Here is a 22579-nt window from a genome sequence, read left to right as displayed (position 1 = left end):
TCACCTGGCTTCACTCACCAGGATTTCCAGTCAAGTATCCAGTCAATCTTGACCTACTTGACTCTCCTTCACATATGAACAATTACACCTGCAATCTTCATGTATTGACTACATGTATTGTCAAATATCAAAACCACAACATCAAGACTAGAGCTTGACTTAATTCAAGCTCAGTCAAGACGGTCAACCTTGACTTGGGGAATATTGCACCAACAGATAGCTGATGAAATTTTTTTATGAAATTGGGCTAGTCATTCTCAAGATTAATCCACAAGTACTTTCAAATTTATCTTGATAGCTGATAGAAAATTTCTATGGAATTGGGCTAGTCATTCTCAAGATTAATCGGCCGAAGGACGGGATGACACTTGGTGTAATAGTGACTAAGCATTAATTTACCCTAGGCTTGGTGCAATGATAAACGGATGAATGAGTTTCTTAAATGAGAGTTCGATTTCCACACAACATAAAATGCCTACAGCGTTCAAACCACTCGTGGTATTGAACTATCCCTCATGACCCATTAACACTTCCTAAATTTATCCAGTAGAAGTCGTAGTCAGGATTTTCAATTAGGGACGAATTCAACAAATTTTAAAAATTAATACAATACAAAATCAGATTATTCAATTTAAAAACTCAAAAATACTTTAAAAATATAAGTTGAAGTTTTTTAAAAAAATTTAAATATTAGTGTAGATCAATTTTCACAATCTAAAAGTCTAAATTTTTAATTTAAGAATTAAAAATAAACTTAAATTCAAAAAATTTCGACTTTAGCTCTTGGTTATGGTTGAAACAATGATCCATTAATCTTCGGGGCTTATTTATGACTTAAAGTCGAAGAATCATTTGTGATATTACTTTCTCATAATATTTAACATTTCTACCGGTAAGAAAGGAACAACTTAATCTTCTTATTGTTGTTATAGTTGGACAAAATGAAAAAGAGGTGCTTGTAATGGGTTGCTTTTGACAAAAAATACAAAAGAGAAAAGCTTTACTTTATTTGTTGGCAACCTCGACTAGTTTCAGTGAGTTCGACAACAACACAAAAAGAGTAAGACAAGATAAAACATAACTATTTTTGTGGTGCTAACAAAATCTTAAAAAACACTAGAAGAGAAAGAAGATATGAGGACTGCACTTGTTGCTAGAAGAGGATAGTAACTGATGTTACGTTTCTTGCTTGTTAGAGAAGAGAAAAGGAGAAAAAAAAGAGAGCTTTTGTGCTTGAAAAGAAAAAAATTACAAGTTTACTATCATTGGAGAAGAGAATGAAAAGATGGAAATGAGAAAGATAATGAAGAGTTAAAATAAAAGAGAATAATGAGTAAAGGCATGACTGTGATATACGATACAATGGAAATTGTTGCGTGCTTAGGGAGAAAAAGGAAAGAGAAGGGTTCCTTAAAAATACTTTAATTCATTTTCGACTGATTTGTTTAAATTTTAAATTTGATTCGACCATAACTTGGTTAAATCAACTTTAAATAAATCATGTTTTGAACTAACGTAATCCTTATCTTCATGTCTACTAGTTGGATTTAATTCAAACTCGATCCGATTTTAATTTAATGCACTCGTGTTCTATGATTTAATTCATCCATTTATTATATATATATATATATATATATATATATATATATATATATATATATATATATATATATATATATATATATTGCGCGACGTGCACAGTGCGCGACTGTGTGCGTCGCGCAGTACATCATGTTTTTTTTTTATTTTGATTAAAAAAATAAATAAAATATATTAATTTTGATTAATAAATAAATAAAATATATTTTTTACGATTTTATTGGTAGGGTTCAGGCATCTTAATTGGGATATAATTTTTCAGCTAATTTTTTTTTAAGATTTTATCTCTAAGGTTTAGATTTTTCAATTGGATTATAGTATTTAGTTTTAAAAAAATTAAAAATGAAATAAATTTAAGTATTTACGGAGTATTGTAATATGTTAAAGGGATATGTAACGTATTAGCTACTTATATAAAGAAATATTATTTTTTTATATAAAGAAATATTATTTTTTTTAATTAAAATGTCTGTATTTTGTTATTTTTTTTTAATTTTGAATTAAAAAAATAATTAACTTCTTTTAAAATTTTATTTCTATAGTTCAGGCTTTGGGTTATAGTATCAAAGCTATTTTTTTTTTAAATTTTACCTCTAGGGTTCAAGTTTTGGGTTATAGTATCAAAGCTATTTAGGGTTTAGACATTGGGTTATAATATCAAAGTAATTTTTTATTTTAGATTTTACCTATAGGTTATAATGTCTGGTTTAAAAAAAAAAAATTAAAATAAAATTAATTTAAGTATTTATTGAGTATTGTAATATGTTCAGGGGATATATTAATGTATTAAAAATTTATATAAGGAAATGTTAATTTTTTTATTTAAAATATTAAAAATAATAATAAAAAAAGCTATTAATTGATCTCCCGCGTGACGTGCACAGTCGTGCACTGTACGTGACTGTGCACGTCACGCAGGAGATCAAAACTATATATATATATATATATATATTCTCATAACAATAATACCAATGGCTCGTATAGGTCTAAAGCTTTCGAAATATGTGATCAATTTCAATTTTCTGACGACGAAGTGATGAATCGGCTTGTTAAAATGACGATGAGTGTTTGGTATTAATTTAAAACAAAATCAAAGGGGCGATCGCACCCTCTCATCCCCATGTGGCTACGTCACTGGTCGATGAAAAATTTTTATGGAACTTGTTGGCCATCTTCAAATGAATGAAAAGTAGAAATACAACACCTGACTTCTTTACATTGACTTGACTAAAATGAATAGATGAATAACTACTAACTAATCCTAAGATGATCAGCTCGGCCCCTGAAATTAAATTTATAAGTGCATGTAATGAGCGGACAACAATCCAACCTCCTAAATTTATTATCTCAATGAAGGAAAATATTTTACAATACATTATAATTGATAATTGAATCATGAATATTTAAAAAATTATCTGCCGCTCCACCATAATAGAGGTAAGTAGACGAATTATTAGTACTTTACAGAAGTGGTGACTGGTGAATGCATCCAAGTTGGATTGGGGTTTTCAACTAAAAATTGATTCGATCCAAAATTTTCAGATTAAAAAATGAATCAAAACACATCAAAAATTTAAATACTATAGTTTCAATGGCACCGAGTTGGATCCATACTTTATCCATTTTTAGATCACATAAAAACAATTACTAGTGTTATTAAAAAAATAAATTCATATGATAAAAAATAACTAATAAATAAAACAAATGAAAATTCTTATTTAATATCATATAAGAATAAATTTTATTATACAACATATTAATATAAGATCCAAATTCAAAAAATTCACATAGTAAAATATCTCCGTGAATAATGGCTAATTTAGTAACTAAATTTTAATCTACTTCTTTATTAAATAAAACTGGAATGGGGTCAGATAAATTGATATTTCAAATTACCCATCCAACCTAAAATCCTTGAACCTTGAACTAACTCAAAAATAATTTTTTTTTAAATTTGTAGATCCATCAGACAAATCCAAAACAACCACATGTCAGTTAAATCTCAGTTTTTTTTCAGCTCAAAATCAGAGTTTTAGAACTAAGGAATGAAATGGAACCAATTGAAAATCCAACTGAGCAGAAAGAAATTGTTCTCTAGTTCTGAGGTTTTCGGTTGAACTGCCTTTTCCAGTTTGTTTCTCGAAAACATTGATCATGAGGAAGATGCCTTTAGCTTTATATTTGGACTAGCAGATGTATAAGCAATATCATCTCTTATCAGCAGCTTGTGCTGAGATGGAGTTGCGTAGGATGTGATGCAAATCTGTTCCAGACCCGAGCATGTGAACCCCATAGGTGGAAATCCAAGCAATCTACTTGACTTTCTTCCACTAAAGTAAGCTGCTGATCTAAACAAAGATTTTTTTTACCTTTCACCCAGCTTCTTTGGGTGCTCCTCCTACAATCAATCTTTTTCTGAAAACATCTACTAGAAACTAAACGAACTCTGATGAACATTCTGACTTTATATTGATGGCTTCTTAATTGGCTGACACACAAATCATCTGATATCTTGGCGTAGATGACCTAGCTAAACAATGTTACCATACACTTGAGTTAGTAAGTAATTGCAATAGCATCTAATCTTTGACCTAACATGTGGTGGTTTCACCTTTCAACCTAAAAGTTATTCCATTGTCCATCTATCTTTTATCAAACAATTAATTATATTATTCCAACTTTCTAATTCCACTCACCACTGGAAAATTCAAAAGAAAAAAAAAACAAATCCAGGGGAAAAATCGTCATCAGAGCGAAGCATTTGATTCCAACATGAACAATTTTAACTCCAAGAAGAAGGTTTTGATGAAGCCAGTGAAAGAAAGAATTACCAAACAAAAAGTTATGGTGGCCTAGAGAAAGAAAAGTGAAATAATGGGAGAAAGATATTCCAGATGCAAAAGAGGAGCATAAGTTCAAACTCCATTTGCTAGGACAGCGTAAGAATTCAACAGCATCTAACATATATTCCAACATAAAGAAGCCCAATCACAGCATATTCCTATTTTCATTGCCATTGCATATCTACCGCTTGGAATATTAAACCTTATCTGCAGGTATTCATGTGCATAGGCTGCTTTTCAAATTCCCAAGAGAAAGATTAACTTTACTTGTTCGTTTAACACAATCAAACATTTCATAATTATGCAAAGAAATTCCACAGTGATGAGCTTGGTTGAATGAACTATTTCATCATGGACCACTTATTGTCACCATGCTTTGTTAGCTTATGGAATCAGTGTTTGATTGTCCAAGTTGATATAGTCCACCAAAATTTTGTTATTCACTGTATTTTTTTTTTTTCTATGATTGAGAAACAAGTGGTAAATATATAACTAGTGAATTCTAGCAGGCAAGCATCAAAGTACTGGTAAGCATCTTAAACCAAAGACCATTAGTAATTTCTAGTGGTAACATAAGATTATACCATTGCGCCATGAAGATCAGTTCAAAACTCCAAATCATTGCACTTAGATCTTTTACTTCTGTCGCTCAGTGTGTCTAACATGAGAAACAAGTGCATTTCAGTTCATCTAACTGAGCTGCAGCAGTGAAACAAATACATGTTAAGATACAGAAAAATAAAAAAATGATAGCAGTGGGAATTTGACAACAGCTAAGGACATTACAGTATGTTTCCACCAATGGTGAGAAGCAGCTGATGCTTTCAGAAAAACAAGCCTCATCACCCTTCCACCAAGCTTCAGCTTTTGTATGATCCTATCCTCCAATACATTCTTCCTTACTCTTTAAGTATTCCCCTCCTCCCTCCTTCTCTTCCCTTGCCTTCGATCTCTAAGTTCCCTCTCCATCTCAAAGAAGATAGAGAGAAGAAGTAGAACAAGCACCTCTTCATCCACCAAATAGTATGACTGAGCCTGAGATTAGCTCAATTCTTCACCCTTCCAAGCTTCCAACTCCCAAACTGAAAACATTGCCAAAAGCTCAAAAAGACTCGTCGATATCCTTGTCAAGTATCCTCTACAAGCTCATCTTCTTCATTGTTTTAATAGCTATCCTCCCTGAGTTCCCCACCCAGGCGCCCGAATTCATCGGAGGATCCATCTTCACCAGAGTCTGGGAGCTTCTTCACCTCCTCTTCGTAGGGATCGCTGTGTCCTATGGCATTTTCAGCCAGCGCAACGCAGATCCAGAGATGGAGAAGGATTCACAGCCGAAAGATGAGAGCCCCCGATCTTTTGCTTCACAGATGCTTCAAGTTTCACCAGTCTTCGACGAAGATGGTGATAGCGATATGATCGACAGCAAGATGCGAACTTGGAGCTCTCAGTTCTACAGAAATGAATCAGAAACTCTGGTTGCCAAAGAAGCCAGCATCACCACTAAGCATCTGGTGTTGCCCGTCCGGAGCATAAAACAAAGCAGCCAGGAACCTAAACCCCAGTTATCGGAGCCAAGAACGGAGTCCATCGTCCTTCCCTCTCCAATCCCCTGGAGATCGCGCTTAGGATCGACGGCGAATAAGATCGAACAGGTGGCCGGCAGCAAATCTACCACTACCCTTCCACCACATCGCCCATCCTCCACTTCGCCTTCCCCAAAGCGGCTTTCTCCCTCACCGTCTCTTTCATCGGACGCAGCGAAGCCAAAGAGCATCTACAACAACAAAGCCAGTCCCCCACCAGCTCCGCCACCGCCACCGCCACCGCCACCGCCGCCTCCATCCACCCTAGAAAGAAAGCGCATAGCGAAATCTTCCGAGGGCGAATCGAAGGACTTGAGGCGGAAGAACTGGGGCAGCGTCAACGACACAGTTGCCGATCTTACCTCACTCAAACCAAGTAACTCCTCGGAGGGTCCTTCGATCGGGAGGTCAGTGAGAACATTCAGGCCTATGCAATCGCAGAGCACCGCCATGGAAGGGGCAGCAAGAACAAGCAACGAGCAGGTCGAAGACGAAGTTGCAGCGGCGCCTGGTGACGAGGAGGCATCAAACTCTGGATCAGGAGCGGAAGAGAACGAGGTAGACAAGAAGGCGGACGAATTCATAGCCAGATTTAGAGAGCAGATCAGGCTTCAGAGGATCGAATCGATCAAGAGATCCACCAAGCTGCGCAGTAGCAGGAAGCCGAACTAGTTCTTCCAATTAACACGATCGATCAAAGCAAACAAAATGCTTTGTTAAAAATAAGTTTTTTCGATGCCACTGTTGATGGAATGCTTATTGATAAACTATTTCTTTGAAAAGATAAAAAACCAACAAATCGAATATGTATTTGTTTTTTTTTGAAGTTATTCTATAAAATAATTTGACAATAAAAAAATATAACAATTTCATTGAATAAAATACTTTATTTTCTCATTTAGTTATATTGATAAGTATTTTAACTTTAAAACAAATAATGCTAATAATTTATTTTACTTAGCTGCTTGCTTGGTGACAAATTATAGGAAGAAAAAAAAAAGACAAATCTCAATTAAAGTAAATAAAAATTTATCTTTCTTTCAGTAATTGGTAATTAAGATGCGTTTAAAATTATGAAATTCTAGATTGACATATTTATTTTTCATTTTACACTTCCCACCAAAGAACATTTACTTTTTTTAAATTAGCATCATATGGTACTGACGTACTGTAACATCTACATTTTTAAAATTAATATCATTGTGATATTGACTTTAAAAAATCAACACAATAATAACGCTGCATTTCAAAAATTTGATGTTGCATAAATCTTAAAAATATCATTGTATTTTGAAAATGAATATTACGCAATACGTGGTATTAGTGTTGTTTTTTTAATGCAATACCACAATAATAACAAGTAAAATAGAAAATCAAATGAGGCCAGAGGGATAAGAAGAAACCTTATTCATTCATTAGATGGGTGGACTAAACCCCACCTATTAAACATGTAAGATCCATTTCATCTAACCAATAAATAAACAAAGGAACAAGACTGATCCAAGGATCCGGGATCAGAGAATCCCTGTCCAAAACAAATACGTTCCTTATAAAATTTGAAAAATTAAGTAACAGATAATAAAACAAATTAATAGGAAAAAAAGAGAGGCAAATATCAATGACATTAAATAAAATTTTGTCTTTCTTTTATTGCAAGGAATCGAGTTTTTTTGTTAAATGACTTTAAAATTTTGCACTGGACCTCTCATCATCCAGTTCCATCTTCAAATGTTTCTATCGAAGTAAACACTGGACGAAATTTATAGCCATTTTTTTTAATTCACACACTTCTCATCCATCAATTTCTTCCAGCAAAGTAAATAGAACAGAACAGAAGCTAGCCAGCTAAATGCCATAGAAGAGTAAACATAAATAACCAAAATTTAACTGAAGCAGAAAGACATTTTATATTTTTTTGAGTGGGAAAAAAAATTGTACGGGAGTATTTCCTCCTCAAAGTTGACCTTCAAATTTATCCAATCCAGAGATCCTGCCTGCCTTATTAATTTGCTATCCAAGAACAGAATTTGCTGTAAAACCACAACCTCTCCTCCTGATCTCAATGAAAAATCACAACTTTAACTGAAAAAATCAAGATTTTTTTTTTTTTTAAATCTCTGACGAGGAGAAGCTGTTTACCTTTCTGCGGTCTTCTTAATGCTTGTTCTCTAATGAAGAGAAGGTGAAGTTACCAGAGAAAATAGCTTCCTTGTCTGTTGAGTATGAGATTAGGAATTGTCTGTTACCTAATAATGTATCGTGGGGTGACAAAAGAAACCCATACCTGTCATGGAAAGACAGGTAGACTCCCTGCGAACGTATCTAGCCATGGCCTGACATTATTTCAAGGAAAACATATCAAGGTTCGATCGAGTAGGAAAATTAAGTATGGGAAGCAGACTGGTGTCCGTGCCCTAAATCATATTAATCGCATACAATGATGAAGTGTTTCTAAGATAAGCATGCCTGGGCAACAGCAGTCGCATCAACATCATTGGTTATCTCTGATCCATCCTCCGAGAAGATGTTCCTGAAACAGGGATGACATCTTAGCTTCATACCAAACTGCTGTACTTATATGTAGTGATGATGCTCGCAATGAGATTAGCATTTAAGTTTTTTTTATTAAAGGTGCAGTCAGATTAAACTAATTCACTTTATTGAGAATCTCTCTAATCTCCTTCATAGTCGTAATTTCAATATGTTCATGCATAATATAATCAATCATATGCTACTAGATCTACAACTGAGTTAAGTGTAGTCCATACATCTACGTTAGGATGCAATTACAAAGGCTTATTCTAGCAAAGCACCGACTAAACTAGGCATGCTTCTATAGGTAACTGCCCTCGCAATGTGAAGATTTAGAAACGACATGGTTAAACATGTACCTCCATATTACTTTTGCTAGATCATCATGTTTAGCATCACGAGCCAAAGCAGCATCATATGCAACAATATTGCCATAGAATATCTTCTCTAAATCTTTCATCCACGTTGTCAACAACAAGTTAACCTGCAATAAGGCAGAAATATGAAATAAACTACAGGGAACAGTTCTAAGTAGTATCCAGTAGCATAATTGCAACGGCATAGAGTTGGCAGTAAGCACTTAACATATTGTTGAAAAAATTATCATCAAGAACAAGATACAGCTTGATTAAGAATGGTAACTGTTTTGACCAGTAATATCATGTGCAAATGAGAATTTTTTAAGAGATAAAAGGCAAAGCTAGTGTAGATGCAGAAATAAGTACAGGGAAGGAACCATGGGATAGTCAGATTATTTCCTTATTACCAATTGGCTTTTAATTGAAGTATTTTATTTAAGTCCGCATAAAAGGATGTCGAAATTTCTTTTAAACTTACACTATTCTCATTGAATTTTATTGTAAAAATTTGTCATTTTCAAGACATTGTACAACAATCAGCAACATAAACTTAGAATTAGTTTGAAATTTGTCATTTTCCAATGCGAAAATAACATGTCTAAAAGATGTAAAGTTGGCACAAATGAAATCCTGGTGATCTCAGAAGAAAATACTAACCCCAGCCTTGGACACTCTCAACTCCACGTCATGGTTGTAAATCTCATACAAGTATTGCCCAAAATCAACTCCCTCTTTTCCCTCTTCCTTTGAACGACGCAAGAAGAGCCACATATGAAGTACAAGCAATGAAAATGTAGTTTTAAAGGTCTTCTCCAGGTTAAATACTGCAAGTATCAAGATAATCCATCTATCAGGCCAACAAAAAAAAGGAAGATAGTTTCAAACATTGTCTTGGGGGCTAGAACTTCTAATTGTGAGAAATTGAAATTTACCTATTGATCTAAGAAAAACTATGAGGTCAAGTATCAAAACAAAAATACAAGGATGGAAATTCATTAAAAGTAAACTGAATAGTTGGTTGTTAGAGTTATGTGGATTTGGATGATATCTACTCTCAGGTAATTTGACTTCAGGATAAGGTATAACATCATCATTTTCATCCACATCAAGTCATATTTCTATCAAGTCTCAACTATTTAGTATCAACTATATGAATCAATGCAAAGCTATACCCTGTGATATCAAATCTATTAAATCATCCTTTATTACAATCTCTCAAAAAACAACACGTGCAGATACAATACAATTTTACAATGTTACAAGTTTCTAAAATCTAGTTTTAGAATAGTTACGATAGTTACAAGAAGACCCACTTAATTTGATCATCACACAACATAATGTTGGCACAGCAGGGAGGCAAACAAATAGCTTTTCCATTCTTTCAACTCTAATTAAAAGCAACTATAATAATAAATAAAAATAACAACTTAAAAGGAGAGGCACAAGATTTACTTGGTTACAACATAGGTGGTTGTTAATCCAAGACCAATGAGAGTACTAAAAGAAAATCTCCTTCGTTGAAGGCGGAGAAGCCTCTTACACTCGTTGAAAGCTTAGAAAGTTGCTAGGAAATTAAAACAACAGTTGATTGATTATTTCCTAGGTGCAGGGGTATTTTAATAGCCCTAGGAAAAGTTATCCGTGGCTGGAAGACGCCTTCAACAGGCTGAAAGGCGCCTCCAACGAGGCGTCAAAGGATAAAGCTTTATCCTTTGGCAACGGCTAAACTAAGCTTGGTCGAAGGCGCCTTCCATAGGGTTGGAAGGCGCCTTCGCACTGTTAATCAAAGGCGCCTTCCAGCCATGGAACACGCCTTCCACAGTGAAGGTGCGGAGGCGCGCGAAGGCGCCTTCAACGAGAGTTCCAGCCTTCCTTTTGCTTTTCTGCTGCTCCGATCACCTGGGTGATCGCGGCCATCCGGGATATAGCTCACCTAAACCCATTTCCCGATCTTCTCCTCTAGCAGGCTTCCACTCCGACTTCTCGTCCCTCGGAACGTCGCGCACATCCTTCTTGTCCATTGGTGTACTCTTCCGCAACACCTCGTCCCTCGGATGCACCGAGCCCGTCAGCTCCCTTTCCATGTCATCCTTCTCGCTAGCTGTGTCTTCTGCTCGCCTTCTTGTGTTCCTATGCTCCTGCACACTTAGACACAAGGTTCAAATACAACATGACCTAACTTTAACTTAGTTGATTACATCAAAACGACCACGGGGTTCCAACAATCTCCCCCTTTTTGATGTGCATCAACTCAAGTTCAAGTTAGGGGGAAAAAACAAACAAATTGCAATAACATAAGTTTTGTAAAGAGATTGCAAAATTAGGTGGTGTTTGGTTCTCTCCTATAAATCGGAATGAGAATGTGTATCATAGTATTGTAGAATGGGAATGGGTATGAACTTGAGTATCATTCTTAAAAATAATGTTTGGTTAGTTGAATATTTTCAATTAGAATGAACCTAAATTTTCTTTTTTACCCTTAGAGGAAAATAAGAAAAAAAATTGTTAGACCCCGTGGGTGTTTTGATGTGATCAACCAAGTTGGTTAGGTCCTGCTTTGTGTTTGATCTCTGTGTCTGAGTGTGCAGGAGCTTAGGAGCGCAGGAAGTCGAGCGGAAGACGCAGCTAGCGAGAAGGACGGTATGGGAAGGGAGCCGACGGGCTCGGTGCGTCCGAAGGACGAGAGAGCTGCGGAAGAGTACACCGATGGGCGAGAAGAACGTGCGCGGCATTCGAGGGACGTTAAGCCGGGGAGGGAGGCTACTCGAGGAGAAGGCCGGGAATTGGGTTCGGGTGAACCCTATTCCAGTTGGCCGCAATCACCCAAAAGAACGGAACTTCAGAAGCTGAAGCAAAGCTCAAGGCGCCTTCAAGGCTTGATGAAGGCGCCTTCATCTGGTCAAAATGACCGTTTGCGCTGCGGATAGAGTTCTATCCGCTCACTCCCTTAGAGGCGCCTTGGACCTCTATTGGAGGCGCCTTGGATCTCCGAGATAGAATTTCCAGCAGCTATATAAAGGCTCCTGGAGGTAGGAATTATTTATCAATTGTTCAATCAACTCTGTAAACAATTCCTAGCAACTAGTGAGCTTTCTAAGTGTAAAAAGGCTTCTCCGCCTACAACAAAGGAGACTTTCTTAGTGCACTTTCTCCAACGCCTTGGATTAACAACCGTCTTGGTTGTAACCAAGTTAATCGCTGAGTCTTCCAGCCTTTCCTTTTATTTTATTTACTGTTTATTATTGCTGCTGTAATTTTTGAGTTGAAAGTTCTTGAGGAGGGTATACTTTTGAGTTGCAGGCAATTCACTCTCCTCTTGTCGGCCTCCGCTACACCTACAATTGGTATCAGAATCAGACCGCCTCAGAAGAACTAACCGCCGACTGAAGCACAACAATCAAGACGATGGCCGGAGCGAATATTCATCCCCCGAAGTTCGACGGAGACTTTGCGACATGGAAACGCCGGATGGAGGTATTTTTTAAAACCGACTTCGATATTTTACTAACTATGAAATATGGTTTTGAAGTTCCCAAAGACAAAGAAGAGCATCAGTGGAGCAAGAAGGAGCAAGCCGAGTTTGTCGCCAACGGAAAGGCAGAGTTCCACCTGCTTAGCATGCTGCCACCACAAGAGGTAAGTCGGATCGGAAGCTATGACTCCGCGAAAGACCTCTGGGAAAAATTCCTGGAACTTCACGAAGGTACATCCGAAGCAAAGCTTGCAAGACGCGATATCCTCCGGACTCAACTTACGAACATCCGGATGAACCAAGGCGAGAAGGTAGCGCAACTCCAAGCAAGAATTAAGGAGCTAATAACTCAACTAAGCAACCTTGGAGAAGAAATAACGAACCGAGACTCGATCCGTTACGCGCTCAACGCCTTCCCCAGGACTCCAGAATGGGCGTCTTTAGTAGATGCATACTACATCTCTAAGGACTTCGAGGTAAGTACTTTAGAAAATTTATTTTCAACTTTTGAACTTCACGAATATCGGATTGCAGAGCCCAATGAAGTGGAGAAAACAAGTCAGAACATTGCCTTAAAGGCAAGAACAAACGATTCTGACTCCGAAGTCTCGATCGACCAATCAGAAGCAACACTACTGGTAAAGCGTTTCAATAAGTTTTTTAATTCTAATAAATTTAGATCGCAGACAAAGAGGCATGAGCGAAAGAGAAGAACGGTTCGTTGCTACAACTGCAACGAAGAAGGGCACATCAAAGATGACCGTGCAAAATTGAAGAAAAAGGAAAGAGTAAAGGAAAAGCGACAATCTTCCTCCAAACAGAAGAACCTAAAGGCCACTTAGTCAGATTCGTCTTCTTCCGAATCAGACGTCGAAGCCTTCTCGGGGTTAGCACTAATGGCTAACCATTAGCTGGAAGAAGAGTCAAGAGATGAGCATAGATGAAGGGGGAGGAACATCAGAAGAAGAAAGTAGCGATGAAGGGGGAGCATCACCAAGTCAGGTAAGTAAGGTACGTGCTCTAACCCCTACTCAATCGTTTAAGTTTATCAAGTCTCTTTCTAAAGATTTATTTAAATTAGAAAAAGAGAATGCTGACTTAAATAGAATCTTAGATAAATTGAAATCAGAAAATGATAATTTAAAATTAGAAATTGAAAAATTGAAATATGATGCATGTTTAAAAACAAATGTTTTTCAAAAATCAAAACTTAAAATTTATGGAAAATTAAACTGGTATGTTAAACATCATCAAGGTCAACCTAGAAAAATTCCCAAGAACTATGTACCCCTTAAGTATTTGAGGAACCTCTATTGGGTTCCAAAATCTGTCTTCAATTAAATTTTTTTTGGGCTTTCAGCGAGAAAATTAAACGTTAAAATTTCTTTATAAAAGCTTTGTCTAAGGAAGCGGTTGTTACTCCAATAACCAAGAAGGCCTAGTGCCTCGCCACGACCTGGAAGCTGAAATATTGAAATATAATATTTAATCAACTTTCTGAAAAAACATTAAACTAGAATTAAATAATGCTTTGAAAGTCTTTTCAAATATTGTCTTTAAAAATCTTCAAAATTTATACTTAGATTTTTTTTAAGTCATTTTACTTAGAATTTTTTTTCAAAATTCTAAAAATTCAGTTTACTTAAAATTTTTTTTCTGGAAAACTCTAAAAATTCATTTTTACTTAGAAGTTTTTGGAAAAATTCATCTAGCTCAGAAATTTTTCTAACTTAACATTTTGCTAAATATTTTTTAAATAAATATCATATTCTCTTATTATTACCCCGTTTTTGCTGTGATCAAAGGGGGAGAGAAAATGTACAAGTTTAGGGGGAGAGAATTTAAAAAAAAAACTTTGAGTTTTAAAATTATTTTTTGAAAAATTGAGTTTAACTCTAAATTAATTAATTGCAATTTATTTATTGCAAATTTATGCTTAACATGTTAGTTTAGTAATTTTCTTTAAAATGACTGTTTATCTATTTTTACCCTAACTTGAATTTGGTTGATACACATCAAAAAGGGGGAGATTGTTAGACCCCGTGGGTGTTTTGATGTGATCAACCAAGTTGGTTAAGTTCTGCTTTGTGTTTGATCCCTGTGTCTGAATGTGCAGGAGCTTAGGAGCGCAGGAAGTCGAGCGGAAGACGCAGCTAGCGAGAAGGATGGCACGGGAAGGGAGCCGACGGGCTTGGTGCGTCCGAAGGACGAGAGAGCTGCGGAAGAGTACACCGATGGGCGAGAAGAACGTGCGCAGCGTTCAAGGGACGTTAAGCCGGGGAGGGAGGCTAGTCGAGGAGAAGGTCGGGAATTGGGTTCGGGTGAGCTCTATTCCGGTTGGCCGCAATCACCCAAAAGAACGGAACTTCGGAAGCTGAAGCAAAGAAGCAAATGTGCTGGAAACACTGCTCAAGGCGCCTTCATCATGGCTTGAAGGCGCCTTCACCTTGAAGGCGCCTTCAAGGCTTGATGAAGGCGCCTTCATCTGGTCAAAATGACCGTTTGCGCTGCGGATAGAGTTCTATCCGCTCACTCCCTTGGAGGTGCCTTGGACCTCTATTGGAGGCACCTTGGACCTCCGAGATAGAATTTTCAGTGGCTATATAAAGGCCCCTGGAGCTAGGAATTATTCATCAATTGTTCAATCAACTCCGTAAGCAATTCCTAGCAGCTAGTGAGCTTTCTAAGTGTAAAAAGGCTTCTCCACCTACAGCAAAAGAGACTTTCTTAATGTACTTTCTCCAACGCCTTGGATTAACAACCGTCTTGATTGTAACCAAGTTAATCGCTGAGTCTTCCAGCCTTTCCTTTTATTTTATTTACTGTTTATTATTGCTGTTGTAATTTTTGAGTTGAAAGTTCTCGAGGAGGGTATACTTTTGAATTGCAGGCAATTCACCCCCTCTTGTCGACCTCCGCTGCACCTACAAAAATTAGATGGAAGAGAAAGTTGAATGTGAGAGAAACATATGATGAGAGAGAATGTGTGATGAGAGAGAAAGTGTGATGGGAAAAAATAAGAGAGGGAAAGTGTGATGAGAGAAAATAAGGAGAGAGAGTGTGATAGGAGAAATTGAGAAGAGAAAAGTATGATAAGAGAGAAAGGGTGCTGAGAGAGAAAGAGTGATGGGAAAAAATGAAGAGACAGAAAATGTGATGAGAGAAAATGAGAGATTGAGAAGAGAAAATATGATGAGAGAGAAAGTGTGATGGGAAAAAATGAAGAGAGAGAAAGTGTGATGAGAGAAAATGAGGAGAGAGTGTGTGATGGAAGAGAATGAAGAGAGAGAAAGTGTGATGAGAGAAAATGTGGAAAGAGAGTATGATAAAAAAAATTGAGGAAAGAGAAAGTATGATGAGAGAGAAAGTTTGATGAAAAATGAGGAGAGAATGAAGAGAGAGAAAATAATGTGAGAGAGAGTGTGTGATGAGAGAGAATACAGAGAGAAAATGGTAGAGAATGTGTGATAAAGAGAGAATGGGGAGAGAGAAAGTATGTTGAGAGAGAAAGTATGTTGAGAGAATGAGAGAGAAAGTATGATGAGAGAGAACAAGGAGAGAGTGAAATGAAAGAAAAATTGAACAAATATACTAAGGGTATTTTTGTCCAAAATTTAATTCTCATTCTCATTCTATCAAAACCCAACGGAGGAGGTGGGTTTCATCCATATCCAAGTTTTTGGAATTCATTCCAAAATCTTGATTTCATTCCCATCAACCAAACACAAGGTTTGGGAATGAATCAATTCCCTCATTCCTAAACCTCTAAACTAAACGCCACCTTAAGTTAAGCATTAACATGCATTAAGTTGCAAAATGTGATTTTAAAAAAGTTAAAAAAAAGCGTCCCTTACTCCCCCTAAACCCCTAAACTTGTACCTATTCCTCCCCTTTGATCACATAAAAAAAAAAATGGGGGGTAGTTAAGAAATTTCAAATAGAAACAAAAATTTCCATAAAGACATACTTTGATTAAAAAAACTTTAACTTGTTAAAATATTATAACAGTTATCAGTTAGTCAACTAAACATTTATTTCAATAATTGACTTCCAGGCTGTGACAAGGCACTAGACCTTCTTGGTTATTGGAGCAACAATCACTTTCTAAACAAAGCCTCTTAAAGAAATTAAATATTTAATTTTCTTTCTGAATGCCCAAAAAATAATTCAATTCAAATATGTTTTTGGAATCCAATATAGGTTCCTTCCTACTGGGTTAGCTAAAATTTCAGGGAGTACCATAACTTCTGGGGATTTTTCTAAGTTGTCCCTGGTGTTTTCTAATGTACCAGTTTAGTCTACCATACTTTCTATATTTTGGTGTGCTCAAACTCAAACATGCATGGCTATTTTTCAATTTCTCTTTTTAATTTATCATTTTCTAATTTTAAATTATCATGCATTTCTAAGGGACATGATTTAGCTAATTATCTTTTTAAATTAATGCTTTCTTTTTCTAATTTGTACATATTTTTAGAAAGCATTTTGATAAAATTAAAAGACTGCTCGGAAGATAGTGCATGTATCTCACTTATCTCGTGATCTGATACTCCCCCTTCATCGCAGCTTTCTTCTGATGATCCTCCCCTTTCATCGATGCTTATCTCAGAGCTGCTTTCATCTTCTTCTCGGTGGTCAGCCAGTAAGGCTAGTCCAAAGAAGGCCTCGATCTCAGACTCAGAGGATGACCTTTAAGTTCTTGTGTTTTGGGCATTCATCTTTGATGTACCCTTCTTCATTGCAGTTGTAGTATCGAACCTTCCTTTTGTTTCGATAATCCTTTTTCGTCTGTGATTTAAATTTATTAGATCGAATAAACTTATTAAATTTCCTTACCATTAAAGTCATTTCGTCTTCATCAATTAACTCTTCAGAGTCTGGATCGTCCGTTATTGCCTTTAGGGCAATGTTCTGACTCGGTCCCTTTCTTTGTCCTACACATCGAGATTCGTGTAATTCGAAAGTGGAGAAAAATTTTCTAAAATACTCACCTCGAGATCTTTGGAGATATAATAGGAGTCTACTATAGATATTCATTCCGGTGTTCTTGGGAATGCATTTAAAACATATCTTAGCATGTCCGGATTGGTTACTGTTTCTCCGAGGTTCGTAAGTCAGTAATTAGCTCCTTAATTCTTCCGTGTAGTTGAGCGACCGATTCACCTTCTTCCATTCGGAGATTGCTTATTTGGTTCTGGAGTAGGTCCCGTTTTGTGAGTTTTGCTTCGGACGTACCTTCGTGTAGTTCCAGGAACTTCTCCCAAAGTTCCTTTGCTGATTCGTGAATTCGGCTCGTCTATTTACCACGAAATATGCTTACTCCTTTTTGGTCCATTGATACTCCTCTTTCTCTTTCAGTGGTACAAATTCATATTTTAATATTAACAATAATTCAAAATCGGTTTTAAAAAATACCTCCATGCGTTTATTCCAAAACGCAAATTCTCCCTCAAACTTTGGTGGGCAAATTATCGGTTCGGCAATCGTTTCGGTACTTCAATCGGCAGTTAGTCCTTCTGAGGCGGTTGAGCTCTAATACCATTTGTTGGCACAGCGGGGTCACCAAGAGGGGGGTGAATTGTTTGTCGAAATAAAACAAACATCTTTCCCGTTCTTTCAACTCTAATTAAAAGCAACTATAATAATAAATAAAAATAACAACTTAAAAGGCGAGGCATAAGATTTACTTGGTTACAACCTAGGTGGTTATTAATCCAAGACCAATAAGAGCACTAAAAGAAAATCTCCTTTGTTGAAGGTGGAGAAGCCTCTTACACTCGTTGAAAACTTAGAAAGTTGCTAGGAAATTAAAATAAGAGTTGATTGATTATTTCCTAGGTCTAGGGGTCTTTTTATAACCCCTGAGAAAAGTTATCCGTGGCTGGAAGGCGCCTCCAATAGGCTGGAAGGCGCCTCCAGCGAGGCACCAAAAGATAAAGCTTTATCCTTTGACAACGACTAAACTCAGCTTGGTCGAAGGCGCCTTCCATAGGGCTGGAAGGCGCTTTCGTACTGTTCATCAAAAGCGCCTTCCAGCCATGGAACGCGCCTTCCACAATGAAGGTGCGGAGGCGCATGGAGGTGCCTTAGAGGCACGTTCAACTCCCTTTGAAGGCGCCTCCAGCAGCATTTCCAGCCTTCTTTTTGCTCTTCTGCTGCTCCGATCGCCTGGGTGATCGTGGTCATTCGGGATAGGGCTCACCTGAACTCATTTCCCGATCTTCTCCTCGAGCAGGCTTCCGCTCCGGCTTCTCGTCCCTCGGAACGTCATGCACGTCCTTTTCGTCCACTGGTATACTCTTCTACAGCACCTCGTCCCTCGGATGCACCGAGCCTGTTGGCTCCCTTTCCGTGCCATCATTCTCGTTAGCTGTGTCTTCTGCTCGACTTCTTGTGTTCCTAAGCTCCTGCACACTTAAACACAAGGTTCAAACACAATAAGACCTAACTTTAACTTGGTTAATCACATCAAAACTACCACAGGGTTCCAACACATAAGTGTCAACAAAAATATTTGAAAGCCGGTTACACTAGTGTTTGGGTGATTTTAATTGTTGCATCATAGACAACTCATAACAATGGTTTCAGTGGCAATATTTGGTGATATATTGTGAATTATTTAGTTTTATGAATTACTGCAAGGCAATTAATTTTGAATTTTCTATGGCAATTCTACATTCAAAAAAAAAAAAATTGAAAACATGATATACAGTATCCATATAGGAAGTGTCTACTTGCTATAGTTATTCAGATTTTTCATAAGAAATTTGTACATGTTTAAAAAGTTCATAATATTCAAGTTTCAGGACATTGTTGTGCATTAGCATTCCCTTTCAAATTCTGAAGTTATTTTTTCCAATTTGTAATATAATAAAAAAAAAAGGTATACGAAGCTCCTGATAATGTGGGGTTCTAGAGAAGGATTGAACCACATTATATACTACCTTACCCAGCATTACAATAGATTGTTTCTGCAACTCTAACCCGTGACCATAAGGTCAGATTGGGTCCAATTTGTAATATAATATGTGATGAAAATTATATTTGAACAGCAACCACTTGAGATAATAATGACTTAAATGTTAACTTATATGTTTTTGTATCTTTGACTGATGTGTTATTAGGGAATAATATCTAGTTTATTCCCAAAAATAGCAAGTCAAGCATAACTGCTAAGCAAACTTGGTCAAGATAAACAAATCTAAAGTTAATCAAATATATGAAATGTAAGCAACCACATTGGATGATTCTTAACATAATTATCATCATATAACCATCAAGCCATGTTTGTCCCACCTATTTGAGGATGGTTACATGGATATTATCCGTCCATTGAGCACTATCAATTAATCTTTTTATAACATTTACCTCATGTTTTCTTCCATCTTCTACTAAATCTTACATTTTTCACTCTAGTTGAGCGTTTTGCAATATGTCAATGTCATGCCAACCTCTCTTATGTTATCATCTATTGTTTATATCTAATTGCTCATGAAAATGATATTTTTAATTTAATATTGCTCATGACAATAGTATTTTTAAAGTATGATGATTATACCAGTCATATAATTTTCTTTTTATACTAAGGAATACACGATGAATACATAAGAAGAAATAATTCCTCACCATTTAAACCACTCAACACTTCTAAAATAGTAAAGCTAAAGAAATCATGATTGCAAGTTCATTAGTGCAGTGATATGTGTATCTTAAACTTCACGTTCAAAATGGACACATTCAAATACTCAAAATATTTTATTTGTTTGCCTAACCACAAGTTAAGAATAGAACAAAATGGGTTACATTGTCATCCCTTCCATTGGTAAAGGAGTCAAAACTTCAGAATAAAGAATTCCAAATAAGCTAAACTAATGACTCATTACTAGGGTGGATGAGTAACAGGGAACATGGGCGGGGATAACAAATCATGCAGATATTTCCTCTCCCTTCCTATTCCTTCAGCAAAGTAATCAAGCCTTAAAAATAAAAGGTCAGTATGGAAAATTGAAGATGGAATGCAAAGCAATATTAAAAATTTAGAGAGGCCTACCATCATATATAGCAGGCTTGTTGACCTGGGAAGTAATGCGATGATAAACAGCATTAGCTCCTCTAATTGATTTGCTTTGTTTACTATAGAATAACAACAACTTCAGCAGTATACGCTTGATCCCCTCGGACTGAGGCTCTTCTATTCTGAGAGGAGAGTTGGGCGGCAAAGCCAAAGAACAGGGCTTAGACCAAAACATAGCACTTAGCCTAACCTGTCAAATTATGTGGACAGTTCAGTGTACTTAAAACAAGAAACTCGAGTACAGAAGCTCAACTCTCAGGAAAGACACCGACTGAAAATCTCCAGTCCAAATCCATGATTTAAAAGAGAACTTGAGATGAAATTTGATACAGTAAGGAGAGTCTCAATATTAACATTAATGTCAAACTGGGAAAACTAGCATAAAGGTATAGTGTCCTGCCAGGATAACTTCCTTGTGGTATAGCCTAAATTATCAACCAAGAGAAGCAGGTCGATGAAATAGTGTTGATAAATGATAACTAAAGCTGGCATGTCTCCAGTGATTATGATGAACAGCGTACAAAGATGTTGCAATACTACAAGAAAAAATTCAACTAGTCCTCTTCTGTTTACAGTGAAAAGATGAGTAAATTAGTCCATACATATTATATATAAAGAAAAAAAGTCAGTTGTTATTATACACGTCAACACTTATGGAATTCCATTGCCAGCTAAAAATGATTAACAACCTAAGTTAGATGCACAACTCCATACTTAAAGCCAAGGATAGATGTTACTTAAGATTGAAAAGGGGGACAAACTGAGCATACACTGCTCTTTTTTACTATTTTAACGACATCATTGATATTCCAAACGCCCATATCTTAACACCATCTTCAGCACATAGAACACAAACTACTCAAAAGTGTTCATTTTAGGGTAAAAGGACGCTATCAAGATCTGCTTGCCGCCTGGTGAATGGGTGTTCCACCTCCTAAATTTCTACTACTTTAGCAGCTCCGTAAACAAACAAGAAACTAAGAAAAAATAAGAGATCAAGATATTGCCCTCGCTTCGTCACCTCCGGTTTCTTCGAGGAGCTCTTTGAAGTTGAAGAAGCGGGTGGAACCGATGGAACGGCCACAGCGGCGGCGGTAGGGGTAGCAGTAACCTTGGAGTAGCTCTGAACGAAGAGGAAAGCATCTCGCGCAGCCCCTACCCTGCGCGTCATTGCGACGGCGGCCAGTTGGGATGCTGCCCTACCCAATCTCACTAGCATCCTCGCTGAGATCTACCAGAAAAGACCAACGTTGATCGGGCGAGAGAGAGATTCGATCGGCCAATTGGGGCGGCGGCGGCGGCGGCCGGAGAAGGATGAAGGATGGTTCACAAGGATGAAGACGGACGCGGCGTATAAAAGATCCACATGACGGTTAATTTGGAGCAAACGTTTAGCCTAACATTTTTAAAATTATTAAACAAGAGCTTAAAAAAAAAGAACAAAAAAAAAGAAAACGGGTATCTTCCTCCAGCCGAACTCGTCCAATAAGGGTGTCAATTTTGGTAAATTAATCAGATTAGGTCGGATTGAACTCAAATTCAATCTAAAATTTCTAAATCCAAATTTAAGTCAGATCAACCCGATCAACTCGGATAACCTAAAAATTCGATTCAGAATATTTTTTTTATTTTTTCTATAATTTTATAAAATTATCTTAATTTTTAAAATAAAATTTAATTTAACTCCAAAAAAACCTACTAAACCTTATATTTAAGTCAACCTGGACCTTATCTGACCAAACTTAAAAATTTTTAATCCGAAAATCCTCCAATCCGAACGCGATCTACATTCGAAAATGGCTAATCTAAACCTGATTTTTTTTAGATTGACTCGGATTGAATCGTTAGATTGTTGATGATAGAATTCATATACTTTATTAATGATAATATGTGATATATGAATACCATTACAAAGTAAAAAAAATATGAAAACATATACAATAGAAAAACATATAAAATACTATAAAATAAATAAATATTTCCTAATAATAATTATTTCATAATAACTAGAAAATAAATAAGTATTTACTAATAATAATTATTTCCTAATACATCCCTTAAGATGGTATCCCAGAATTGACACCAATCTTGCTGCTAGGGATGTAAATGAATCAAAT

The 22579-nt window shown here is 36.4% G+C and overlaps 2 protein-coding genes across 2 annotated transcripts; one reads left to right on the top strand and one right to left on the bottom strand.

Annotated features, from left to right (window-relative positions):
• Nucleotides 1-5265: 5265 nt before the first annotated feature.
• On the top strand, nucleotides 5266-6831 carry LOC122038793 (arp2/3 complex-activating protein rickA-like). The gene has a single exon (XM_042598735.1). It carries the CDS (start codon nucleotides 5468-5470, stop codon nucleotides 6695-6697), a length of 1230 nt encoding a protein of 409 aa, XP_042454669.1. The 5' UTR covers nucleotides 5266-5467; the 3' UTR covers nucleotides 6698-6831.
• Nucleotides 6832-7846: 1015 nt separating this feature from the next.
• On the bottom strand, nucleotides 7847-21838 carry LOC122038792 (ubiquinol-cytochrome-c reductase complex assembly factor 1-like). The gene is made up of 8 exons (XM_042598734.1): nucleotides 21484-21838; nucleotides 20439-20652; nucleotides 9574-9740; nucleotides 8917-9041; nucleotides 8492-8555; nucleotides 8310-8358; nucleotides 8165-8238; nucleotides 7847-8078 (listed from the first exon to the last, which is right to left on the bottom strand). The coding sequence occupies exons 1-7, from the start codon at nucleotides 21679-21681 to the stop codon at nucleotides 8180-8182; spliced, it is 876 nt and encodes a 291-aa protein (XP_042454668.1). The 5' UTR covers nucleotides 21682-21838; the 3' UTR covers nucleotides 7847-8078; nucleotides 8165-8179.
• Nucleotides 21839-22579: the final 741 nt, after the last annotated feature.

The sequence above is a fragment of the Zingiber officinale genome, chromosome 1A (assembly GCF_018446385.1).
Source record: "Zingiber officinale cultivar Zhangliang chromosome 1A, Zo_v1.1, whole genome shotgun sequence".
Classification (NCBI taxonomy): Eukaryota; Viridiplantae; Streptophyta; class Magnoliopsida; order Zingiberales; family Zingiberaceae; genus Zingiber; species Zingiber officinale.
Note: the sequence above shows the minus strand (reverse complement) of the source record. Positions and strands in the feature narration are given on the sequence as shown.

Excerpts from the sequence above, each read along its gene's own strand:
- LOC122038793 (XM_042598735.1), top strand. The coding sequence starts at position 5,468 with ATGACTGAGCCTGAGATTAGCTCAATTCTTCACCCTTCCAAGCTTCCA.
- LOC122038792 (XM_042598734.1), bottom strand. The coding sequence starts at position 21,681 with ATGCTAGTGAGATTGGGTAGGGCAGCATCCCAACTGGCCGCCGTCGCA. Across the intron at positions 9,042-9,573 it reads TGAGAGTGTCCAAGGCTGGG|GTTAACTTGTTGTTGACAAC; the intron begins GTTAGTATTTTC and ends GCCTTATTGCAG. Across the intron at positions 8,359-8,491 it reads ATGCGACTGCTGTTGCCCAG|GCCATGGCTAGATACGTTCG; the intron begins GCATGCTTATCT and ends AAATAATGTCAG.